The sequence below is a fragment of the Hemitrygon akajei genome, chromosome 16 (genome assembly GCF_048418815.1).
Source record: "Hemitrygon akajei chromosome 16, sHemAka1.3, whole genome shotgun sequence".
NCBI classification, from domain to species: Eukaryota; Metazoa; Chordata; class Chondrichthyes; order Myliobatiformes; family Dasyatidae; genus Hemitrygon; species Hemitrygon akajei.
The window spans coordinates 74350292-74362765 of NC_133139.1; the positions used below are offsets into that span (position 1 = coordinate 74350292).

At 43.9% G+C, this 12474-nt stretch overlaps 1 protein-coding gene across 6 annotated transcripts in view; it reads right to left on the minus strand.

Moving 5' to 3' along the window:
- pnpla6 (patatin-like phospholipase domain containing 6) overlaps positions 1-12474 on the minus strand; it is a 204031-nt gene that overhangs the window by 84016 nt on the left and 107541 nt on the right. For all 6 annotated transcript variants that reach the window (XM_073069197.1, XM_073069195.1, XM_073069200.1 and 3 more), the window contains one exon: positions 9814-10019. In XM_073069197.1, coding sequence (XP_072925298.1) covers positions 9814-10019 — 206 coding nt within the window. The remainder of the gene's footprint in view (positions 1-9813; positions 10020-12474) is intronic.

A 12474-nucleotide genomic window follows, 5' to 3' on the forward strand; every position in this document is an offset into this window, starting at 1 on the left:
TGTTTTTCATACCATTTTCTGTAAACTCCAGAGACTTGTGCATGAAAATCCCAGGAGATCTGCAGTTTCTGAGATATTCAAACCACTTCATCTGGCACCAACAATTATTCCATGGTCATAGTCACTTAGATCACATTTCTTCCCCATTCGGATGTTTGGTTTGAACAACAAATGGACCTCTTGACCACGTCTGCATGCTTTTATGCATTGAGTTGCTGTCACATAAATGCATCTAATGAAATGGCCATGAGTAGATTTCCACTATCTATAGTTATATCGATTGTCACATTACACTCTTGATTGAAACATGGCAAATGAGTTGGATTCCAGGTGTGGAGAGGGGTCTGCACTTGACACCAAAACTGTCTTGGTGTCAAGGATTCCTAGTGCATGTGACACCAGGAACAAAATTTGACTGGTTATACCCACCATGACACAAACTGGGTATTTCCTGATGATATTTTAGCCTGATTTAGAATCAGGCTCAACATCACCGGCACATGTCATGAAATTTGTTAATTTAGCAGCAGCAGTACCATGCATGTTAAATACAGAAAAAATAAATAATCCAATTACAGTAAGTATATACATATATTTTAAATAGTTAAATTAAAAATAATGCAAAAACAGAAACAATAAACAAAACTGAGGTTGTGTTCGTGGGTTCAATGTCAATTTAGGATTCGGATGGCAGAGGGGAAGAAGCTGTTCCTGAATCACTGAGTGTGAGCCTTCAGGCTTCTACACTTATGTTCTGACAGTAATAATGTGAAGAGGGCATGTCCTGGGTGATGGGGTCCTAATAATGGATGCCACCTTAGGTAACACTCCTTGAAGATGCTTGGGATATTATGAAGGCTAGTACCCACAATGGAACTGACTAACTTTGCAACTTTTTGTAGCTTCTTTTAATCCTGTGCAGTAGCCCCCCCCCATACCAGACAGTGACACAGTCTGTCAGAATGCTCTCCATGGTACATCTGTATAAGGTTTTGAGTGTTTTAGGTGACAAAGCAAATCTCCTCAAACTCCTAATGAAATATAGTTGCTATCTTGCCTTCTTTACGGCTGCATTGAGATGTTGGGACCAGAATAGATCCTCGGAGATTAATACCCAGGAACTTGAAATTGCTCTCGCTCTACATCTGATTCCTCTGTGAGGAGTGGTTCATGTTCCCTCTTCTCACTCTTTCCATAATTAGCTCTTTGGTCTTATCGAAGTTGAGTGCAAGGTTGTTGCTGTGACACCACCCAGCTCCCTGGTATATCTCGTTCCCGTACATCCTCTTGTCTCCAACTGAGTTTTTTGCCAATGGTGGTTGTATCATCAGCAAATTTATGGATGGTTTTTGAGCTATGCTTAGCCACACAGTCATGGATATAGAGAGAGTAGAATAGTGGGTTAAGCACACATCCCTGAGGTGCGTCACTGTTGATCGGCAACAAGGAGATGTTGTCTCCATTTAAGTAATTTTAATGGGCTGCAAAATGGCTAATAACATTTGTACTGTTCAAGTATCATCTTCAACTAATCCCAAAACAATCTGAAAGTCAGAACAATACACACAAAATGTGGAGGAGCTCAGCACAAAAGGTCTTATCTATGGAGAGAAATAAACAGTCAACGTTTCAGGCTGAGACCCTTCATCAGGCCTTTGGAAGTTAGTGATGTTAGCAGATCCAATCTTAACACTCTGGGCATCAATATTAACTTATCTGGATTGGATATACGAAAATGGCTACAACAGCAAGTCAACCAACTGCGTATTGCACGGCGAGTGAGTCAACAAAACTGATACGCTATCTATGTCAGGAATCATATGGAATGCTATTGTAACACCTTGGTTCACAGTTTTACTGCTATGCTGTAGGTATTTCATTTGAGCAGTTGCGTAGGAGCAGTCTGTTCTGTTTTCAGCCTGTCTAGGTTATTATTGAAGATAAGGATGCGGAGGAGTGTGTGTGATCCAATTAGGATGGTGGAACCGGTAGGTTTTGTGAGGAACACTGAGGTTGGTTTTGGGTTTATTTTGTTCTGCGGGAGATGAGGAGAGAAGGCGCTGGAGAGAACCAGTCACAGGATTTGATCTGGTGGGGGGGGACTGTGATTTAATGGAGAAAGGTGCCGGGGTCTACTAAGGATCGATGAATATATGTGACTTTTGGAAGAGTTGAGCTCCAACATACACATTTGACTGTTTAATAATAGTGGGCCTTTTTTGTTTTTTTTTTCTTTCTTTTCTTTACTAACCCTTTAGTTAAGATTCATAAATATAATTCCTTTAATCGTATGCAGTGTGCTGTCTGTTATTTCTTGGCACTGAGATGTAACAGGTAGAAATTACACAGCATCCACACAAAGCAGGGTTTGGGGTGGGAGAGCTATTTCAATCTTACGGGTTTGGCGGGATTGGAATATGTATTCCCTAGACTTACACAGCCAAGGAAATCAGTGGGGTTTTTTGTGGGGGCTTGACCAGGATCAATATTGCTGGATGCTGTGTGATTGCCCTGGGCACTGATCCAGCAGGTTGTGTATTTAAACCTGTGTTGAACTATTGTCTGGTAAAGTGATTGAGGTATGTGGTTATGGATGCTGCAAGGGTTAAGCAGTAGTGCGAATCCAGGGGGTTACCGGTAACTAATGCATGTGCATTGAGTGGGGTAGACATTCGTATCCCCGTCGAATTGTTAATTCAGACTTTAAGTACCGTTTAAGCATTAGGAACAGTTACGATCATGGAGCGGAGGTTTGACAAACTGGCGGGCAAAGACTTTTGTTTCAGTTCAGACTAGCACTGATGTAACGGCAGTGGATTGCCTGGTATTATTGGGGCCCCAGGAGGGAGGGGTTGTGGGCTGTCCATACTTTCCGAGAGGAGGGGAGTGCAGACAAGGGTGCTAAATCGGAAGCTGAGTTTCCTGTACCTGGGGCAAAGACTTTAAAGACAAGTTGCTATTGTTTCTGCAGTGTGAGGGACTGATTTAGAAGGTTTAATGAGTCCTCCAGCGAAAGGTGACCATTCTGAGTTGGTACTGGCCTTTGCCTCCCGGCCAAATAATGACAAAGTGCCCAGGTTCAAAGTCCCAGTTAGTGTTGGCTCAGCATATTCTTGGGAATGAAGCCCACCCCTAAAGGGGAAGAGGAGTATGAGACTTGGGCAGAGCAGACCTCTCAGATGCTGGATGAGTTGATGTAAAAGACAGCCATTGGTAGCGAGTTTGAGGGGGTTGCCTGCTAAAGTAGTGAGATCCTTAAGGTAAAGACCCCCTTTGCTACTTCAACAGGCTAGGTACAAGCACTAGAAAATAATTTTGGCGTGATGGGAAGCCCAATGGAGCTTATGACAGGGTCTTGGCATGTTTCAGGAGAAAGGGGAGAAGTTTTCCGCCTACATTTTTCAATTAGAGGCAGCTAAGTTGCTTGTGGCATTGGGGGGCATTCAAACGGCTGAGGTGAATCAGTTAAGAATGGACCAAGTGGTGAAAGGCACCCAGTCACAGGACATGATCGCTTGGGGTTTCCGAATGTCTCATAAGACGCAACCCCTCCCTTGTTTGTTGAGCTGATCAGAGAAGTGAGAGGAGGAGAATGCAATGGAAGCACGGGAGCCCTCCCTCAGCAGGGTACAGTTCTCGGTAGTAGTCCCCTTGGCTAAAGTGACCACTGATAGCCCACCCTGGGGAGTGGTAAAGGAGCTCATAACAAAGTTTAGGACTGAGATGTCTCAGTCGTTATTGGTGGGTGCAGCGATCCCGCACGACAAAGCTGACAGGGAGTTTGGCTCCCTGAGGGGCAGACTAAGCAGAAGGCTGCTAGTGAACGGGGAACCAACCGCAAGAAGGGGAGCGACCAGTATTGTCTGTTATAACTGTGGCAAAGAAGGACACTTCAGGCGGGAGTGTGAAGGACAGGAAAGCCCTTGGAGAGTGAGCCCTGGGTACCTAAGCAGAGAAAGACGTCAGGAGACCCAGTGAGGGAATGGCCTGGTGTCTCAGGGGGAGCACATTTCCAGCAATATGTCAAAGAACTCTCTAAAGCAAAAACCCTATTCCTGAAAGCTTAGTGGGGTCAAGCTCCAATGTAACGCTACAGATTGAAGGTATTTATGCTAGAGGCATACTTGACACAGGCTCTCCGGTCATTCTGCTGTACCGTTCATTTCACAACCGGTATTCGATGCATTTATCATTGGCACCACCCAGTGCACGAGAAATCTGGGGTCTTCGTATGGATGACAATCCGTATGATGGTTACGTCTTTGAAGCTGGAGTTTTTGGAGGCAGATGTGGGAGTAGCTGAGGTCCTTGATATATTAGTGCTGGTTTGTCCGGACCCAGTTGAGAAGGGCAAAGCTTCAATTCTTGTGGGAACAAATACTCCTTTTGTGAGGAGGCTAGTGGGAGCCTGCAAGGAGAAAGTGGAGAGAGCTTTCTGAAACCATTGTCCAATCACCGTGTTCTGAGCTGCTTTTGAGGAAGTGCGTGGCTGCACTGGGCTGGATGATGAGCATAAACAAGGGACCATGTGGTCACCCAGTCCAAACCAGTCATGTTACAGCCTGGGGACGTAGCTAGAATGACGGGAAACCCCAAATTTCCCAGAATGCCTGAGGCCAAGGCCCTCTTGGTGGATGCTCTGGAAGACCACGAAGAGGAGTCAAGTTTACCTTTTGGGGTACTTGTGAGGCCTGATCTGCAGAAGCCCTCAATTGTACAGGTGAACAGGAATGCTTCGGAGAGGGAGGTCACCCTCAGGCGGGGATGCCACTGGCACACCTCATTTCTGGTGACGATAATGTCCAGTGTCCCTGTGAGACAAGCCAGGAAGAGACTCGCTCTGAAAAAGGGAAAGTTGACTGCCGATTCATTCAATTTTGGGGACTCCCCAGTACCTGGAGGTTGGAAGAGGAGGTTGATAGAGAAGATGTTGAAGCTGGAAGATGTCTTTTCTACTGATGAGTTTGATGTGGATTGTTCTAAGAGTACTTGCCACACCATTCCATTGACAGAGGACACCCTGTTCAGGGAAAGGTCGCGGCGACGGGTGCCTGCAGAGGGGGAAGATGTTTGGCAGCATCTTCGGAAGCTGGGATCATCAGAGTCCAGAAGCCCCTATGTGTCTCCAGTAGCGGTGGCCAGGAAGAAGAAAGGGAAGGTACGGATGTGTATGGACGATTGGACTCTGAGCAGGCGTACAGTCCCCAACCAGTATACGGTCTCGAGAATCGAGGATGCGCTGGCATGTCTGAGTGTTCAGCGTGCTGGACTTGAGGAGTGGTTATTATCAGATCCCTATGAATGTGGTTGACAAAGAGAAGATGGCATTCATATGTCCACTGGGATTCTTCCAGTTTGAAAGGAAGCCCAGGGCATGATGGGAGCCAGTGACTTTCCAGTGTGTCATGGAGAAAACAGTGGGGGATAAGAACCTGCTTGATGTGTTCGTGTACCTGGATGATCTCATGGTGTTCGGGTCCATCCTAGAGGAACATGAAGTGAGGCTACTGAAGGTGCAGGGCCGCCTGAAAGCTGAAGGGTTAAAAATTTCCCTGGACAAGAGCCAGTTCTGCAAGACATCTGTCAACTATGTTGGGTACATAGTCTCACCGGATGGAGTAATGGTGATACATTGCCAACGTTACAGACTGTGAGTGCCCTACGCCTGTTCCTTGGATTCTGTGGGTACTATCAGAGGACTACTCTAAAATGAATTACCCTTTATGCAGCAACATGGGGGAACTGAAGGACCAGCAGTGGGAAGGGCTAGACCGGACCCCACCCAGGAATGTGATGTGGACTTGGAGGATGAGAAAATGAGGGTGTGGTATATGCTGTCCTTCGCAGACTCCCCAATAATTGAAGAGATTCTCAATCCTTCTCACGCTGAGGCAGGTGAAATGGGGGTGACTAGCAGTGAACAGGCAGGCTTGCAGCTGCACAATGAAGGGAGACTGGGCTCTAAAGTAACCGGGAATGAAGCTGAGCTCAGCCAAGTGATGGAGGGATCTGAGTTACTGGAAGGCATGAGGAATAGACAGGGGGAGGCCTCACCATGTAGACCAGAAAGGTCCGAAGGAGTGTCTGAAACTGAAGAAGTAGATGATGGGATAAGGATGTCTCAGAGAGTCAGGAGACCCCCCAGAGACGCTGACCTATGTCGCACCGGGGGAACAGAATGTTGCACCTTTCCCACTAGTGAGATATGTCACTACTATTTACAAAAGGATTGGACATCCTGACATCACAAAATTTCTTTGAAAACTGTGTAATTAATGAAGAGATGATAATTTATTTCAAAGTCATGAGGACATGACTATTTTTGGTGGTGGGGGGGGGGTGTGAAACACCCTGGTTCACATTTTTACTGCTATGCTGTAGGTATTTCATTTTAGCAGTTCTGTAATAGCAGTCTGTTCTGCTTTCAGCCTGTTTGGGTTATCGTTAAAGGAAAGGGATGCAGAGGAATGTGTCATCCAATTAGGATGGTGCAACTGGGAAGTTTCGTGAGGAACACCAAGGTTGGTTTTGGGTGTTTTTTGTTTGGCAGGAGATGAAAAGAGAAGACATCGGAGAGAACCGGTTGTTGGATTTGACCCAGTGGGGAGACCGTGATTTGATAGATCGAGGCATTGGGGTCTACTGAGGATTGGTGAATATGTGTGAATTTTGGAAGAGTTGAGTTCCAACTTGTGCAAATTTGACTGTGTAATTATAATGGGCCCTTTTTGGTTTTTTTTAATTAACCCTTTAGTTAAGATTCATAAACACAATTCCTTTAATCGTATGCAGTTTGCTGTCCGTTATTTCTTGGCACTGAGTTGTAACAGGGTAGCAAATTACAAAGCATACACATCAACTGGGGTTTGTGTGGGAGAGCCATCTCAGTCTCAGGGGTTTGGCGGGACCGGTGTGTGTATTCCCTAGACTTATGCAGCCAAGAAAACCAGTGGGGTTTCACTATTCTCTTAATTAGATGAGTGAAACTCCTATGGCAATCAAACAGTTTGACACCATCCAGAATAAAGCAGTTCACTTGAAAGAACTTTTCTTGTCTAAAACAACTTTACTTGAGTTTCCTGTATATGCACTGTAGTAACTCAAAAAGGCCTCTCCATAAACCTTAAAAAATTCACAACCTTTATCACATGGAAGAACAAGGGAGCAGGGGAACACACACCAGTCCTCATAGAAGGATCAGAAGTGGAAGGAGAGAGCAATCTCAGGTTTCTAGGTGTCAGCATCTGAGGATCTATCAAGGCCCAACATATTAATGTTGGTACAAAGAAAGCATGACAATGGCTATACTTCATTAGGAGTTTGAGATGTAGTATGTCACCAAAGACACCAGCAAATCTATACAGATGTACCGTGAAGAGCATTCCAACTGGCTGTATCACTGCTTGGCATTGTGTGCGTGTGCGTGTGTCTGTGTGTGTGTAGGGGTGGGGGGGGGGGGGGGGAAGATATTGCTCAGGACTGAAATATGCTTCAGAGAATTGTAAACGTAGTCAGCTCCATCATGGACACTAGCCTCTGAATTATCCAGGACATCTTCAAGGAGCAATGCCTCAAAAAGATGGCACCAATCATTAAGGACCCCCATCACAAAAAATATACCCTGCTCTCATCGCTGCCCTCGTGTAGGAGGTACAGGAGCATGAAAACACTCAACAATTCAGGAACAGCTTTTTCCCCTCTGCAGTATGTCACTGGATTGTGGTAGGAAGCCACAGCACCCTGGGAAAACCCACACATTACGCGGGGAGGATGTACAATTACAGAATTGAACTCTGAAATGCCCCGAGCTGTAATTGTGTTGTGCTAACTGCTACGCTATGAGTTGCTCCAGCACTTTGTGTGTTGTTCCATATTCCAGCATCCCTGTCCTCAGTGGGCAATGGAAGATGAGAATGCTCACAAAATCAGAATGAAATTGAACAAAAAGATATAAATATTAAAGTTGTTGACTAGGAAGCTGTCAGCCACTGCAGCACAAAAATACTGCAAACACCCAGCAGATTAGGCAGCATGAATGGAAATGGAAATGTATTTGAGGCTTTAGTCAATGGTCTTCATCATAAGTAGCCATGGTTAGAGAAGGTCAGTCGGCACTGCAGAAAAGGGACAGAGATGGAGAGAACGAGGAAATGTCAAAAACAGGATGAAAGTTGAGAGTCTGCAAAGCTAATGTTAGTGGTATCTGAGAGAGGGAGGTGAATGCTTGCTATTGTATTTGATCTGTCTGGAAGAGGTGATCGAAAACAGAGGACTGAAGTACAAAAATACTGTCGTTGCTGGAAATCTGAAATAAAAGACAATGTTGGGAATCCTGAACATGTCAAACAGCACCCGAAAGCATTTATGTTCTGATAATAGAGCATGCATTTAAAATGAGAGGGTGCAGTTTGTAATTTCAAAGGAGATATGACGGACATTTTGTTTTACAGAAGGAGTGAGTGGTGGATTCTTGGAATGCATTGCCTAGGGTGGTGGTAGAGACAGAAACATTAGAGATTCTCAAGAAGCATTTAGATAGGCAATGAATGTGAGGAAAATGGGAAAATATGGAGATTGTGTAGGCAGAAGAGATTGATTAGCTAGCCATTTGATTACCAATTTAATTGGTTTGGCAAAATGCTGTGGGCCAAAGGGCCTTTCCTGTGCTGTACTTTTCTACGTTAACTAAAGTACTATCTCTATTCCTCCTCTCTCTTTCTCTCTCTCTCACACACACATGCACATCCGATACTGGGAATTTCCAATATATTCTGCCTTTAAACCAGGCAAAATAGCATCGATTTCTATTCTAGTATTCAATTCTAGTGATAATCAGTGATGAGCACCAAAGTGGAATGGGGGAGGGCAGTGGAGAGTTAGGCTTCATTAATCATTACACCTTCTGTTCACACTGCATCCCCCCCCCCCCCCCCCCCCGCTGACAACTATACAACTATCTGGTGGGGCCAGAAACTTAGTTGTGGGGTGAGGTATGTGGCTTCAGCTGGTGGCCTGCCCTCTTCCCCAACCATTGCAAAAGCAGGCCTCTCAACGAGCTTTGGTCATTCATTTAATCTACTCTCAGTGGCCACTTTATTTGGTACACCTGCATGTTAATACAATTACCTAATCAGCCAAAAATATGGTAGAAACTCAATACATAAAAGTATGCAACTCAATGCATAAAAAATGGTCAAGAGGTTCAGATGCTGTTCAGACTAAATATCAGAATGGGGATGAAATGTGATCTAAGTAACTTAGTCCGTGGAATGATTGTTGGTGCTAGATGGGGCAGTTTGAGTATTTCAAAAACTGCTGATCTTCTGGGATTTTCACACACTTGGAGTTTGCAGAGAAAGGTGTTAAAAAAAAAACACATCCAGTGAATGACAGTTCTGTGGCTGAAAATGCCTCGTTAAAAAGAGAGGTCAGGGAGACCAGTCAGACTAGTTCAAGCTGATAGAAAGGCAACATTAACTCAAATAACCACCTGTTACAACAACATTTCTAAATGCACAACGTATCAAACCTTGAGGTAGATGGGCTACAGCAGAAGACCACATTGGGCTCCTCTCCTGTACCTAATAAAGTGGACACAGAGTATATGACTTTGACCACAGCACAGATGAGGAAGACAACACAATGCAAAAACTCCTCATTTTGCAGTCAACAGAGTTTCATCACAGTGAGACCCCACTTCCCACAACACATGTGCAATTAACAGGGCATCAAAGAAAGAAAATTTATAGAAAGCTAGAGTTGTAAAACATATGCATATAATGAAGAAGATATCAATGGTGCGAAAATTCTCACTCGTAGAAGTCTGATTTGGATATCTTGAGGAAGATGCAGTCACGATTTGCTTTGATGGTAAAGATCAGTGGTTCTCCAGTTAGGACAGCGAGCTGGCCCACCATTTCACCAGGATAGGTCACAAACAGGCACACATCATCCTCCTTGTCGATCATTCGCTGATAAATGTGTAGGCAGCCAGATAACACAAAATGCAAACTGACATCCTGAGGTGGGGAAGAGATAAATGCTTATTTCACAAAACTTACAGAAAGGGAAGAGGCTAAATTACATTGTACGTGATATGTTAAACATGATAAAGGTTACAATCTGTCTATCTGCACTTCACATCCTCTATAACGATAACACTATATTCTGTATTTTGTTTATTCCCCTCAATGTACCTATGTATTATATGATCATTTTGGACGGCACACAAAGCACCTCACTGCATCTTGGACAGGTGACTGCATCTTGGGATTGAGTTCGAGTAAAGAGGTCATGTTGCAACTCTACAAATCTCTGGTGAGACCACACTTAGAGTATTGTGTTCAGTTCTGGTCACCTCATTATAGGAAGGATGTGGAAGCTATGGAGAGGGTGCAGAGGAGATTTACCAGGATGTTGCCTGGATTGGAGAACAAGTCATATGAAGCAAGGTTAGCAGAGCTGGGACTTTTCTCTTTGGAGCGTAGAAGAATGAGAGGGGACTTGATAGAGGTCTACAAGATTATGAGGGGCATAGATAAGGTGGATAGTCAGTACCTGTTTTCCAGGGCACCAATAGCAAACACCCGAGGGCATATGTACAAAATTAAGGGAGGGAAGTTTAGGGGAGACATCAGGGGTAAGTTTTTTACACAGAGGGTTGTGAGTGCCTGGAATGACTTGCCAGGGATGGTGGTGGAGGCTAAAACATTAGGGGTATTTAAGAACCTCTTGGACAGGCACACGGATGAAAGAAAAATGGAGGGTTATGGGGTAGTGTGGGTTTAGTACTTTTTTTATATGGGTCAGCACAACATGGAGGGCTGAAGGGCCTGTACTGTGCTGTAATGTTCTATGATGACAAATAATAAATCAATACCAATAGTCTGGATGACAATGCATAAGAACACAAGAAAGTAGTAGTAAGCTTCTCGGTCCCTCAATCCCTTGATCTTTGAAATACTCTCCGTCTTACATATATTTAATGATCTAGTTTTGACTACCCTCAGAGGCAGAAAATTCCTAATTCACTGATCTCTGAGAAAAGATTCTATGCGCCTCAGTTATTACATGATGTTTCTTTGTTAGTGACTCTCCCACTAGTGGAAACAATTCAACATCTATCCTATCAAACCTCTTCAGATCTTCTATGTTTGAATCACTCTTCTCAACTCTGAGGAATGCAGACCCAGTTTAGTATCTCTTATTAGGACAAACCTCGCACCCCAGGAATTAGCTGGGTAAATATTCTTTGGACTTCCAATGTTATTACAAACCTTTGTATATTCTTTTTGGTAAGTGGACCCAAAGTGGGTGAGGTATTCCAGGTATGCCCTGCACAACTCTGACAAAACCTTCCGTTTTCAAATCAAACCCCTATGTAATAAAGGACGAACCACACTTTGACTTCTTAACCACTTATTGGACCTGCCTGCTAGCTTTTACAGATTCATGACCCAGAAGACCTAGATCCCTCTGTGCTTTGCTTGTTTACCATCTCTCTTCATTTAGTTAATTGATTCAATTTACAGAATTGGATTTTAATGTGGGAAAGTGTGAGAAATCACACTTTCCCATGCTAAACTCCATTCGTCAAACTTTCACTGGCTCATTCCATGCTTATTTCACTTTACAGAATCACATTGTTCTCATCACAATATCCCTTACCATCTACTTTTGTAAAATTGGCAAACATAGAAACTTTGCATTTTACTCCCCTCTGCTGGTTCCTCATGTAAATAGAGGGCAATGAACTGATGCCTGAGACACTGCACTAGATACATCTCTCCAAACATGGGGAAAGTTTTTATTTATTTATTGAGATACAGTGCGGAACAGGCCCTTCTTGCCCTTTGAGCCACACCGCCCAGCCACTCCCAATTTAACCCTAGCCTAATCACAGGATAATTTACAATGGCTAATTTGTGCATCTCTGGACTGTGGGAGGAAACTAGAGCACCGAGGGGAAACAAATGCAGTCACAGGGAGAATGTACAAACTCATTACAGACACTGGCAAGAATTGAACCTGGGTCACTGGCACTGTAAAGTGTGCGCTAGCCACACTACCTTGCAGGACCCATTTATTCCAACACTTTGTTCTCTATGGGACAGCCAGCTTTCAGTCCATGGTTGCACATGTCCTTCAAAACCTTGGGCTCTTAATTTATGCATCAACCCTTATTTGGTACTGTACCTTGTCAAATGCTTATTAGAAATTTAAATACACTGCATCAACTCTCTATCTCTATTCACCACAACCTCAAAGAATTCAAGCAAATTTGTCTTCATAAAACCTTGTTGGCTTTGATTGTATTCAGCTTTCTTGAATGATTTTTATATCTCCTTTGACTACCGACTCTAGTATTTTGTTAGTAGTATATTCTAACCCAGTATCAAGAGTTCCACATTTTCTCTCTCTCTCTTTTGAATAAAGGAGTCACAGTGGCTGTTTTTTGGTACTCTCCCTAATTCT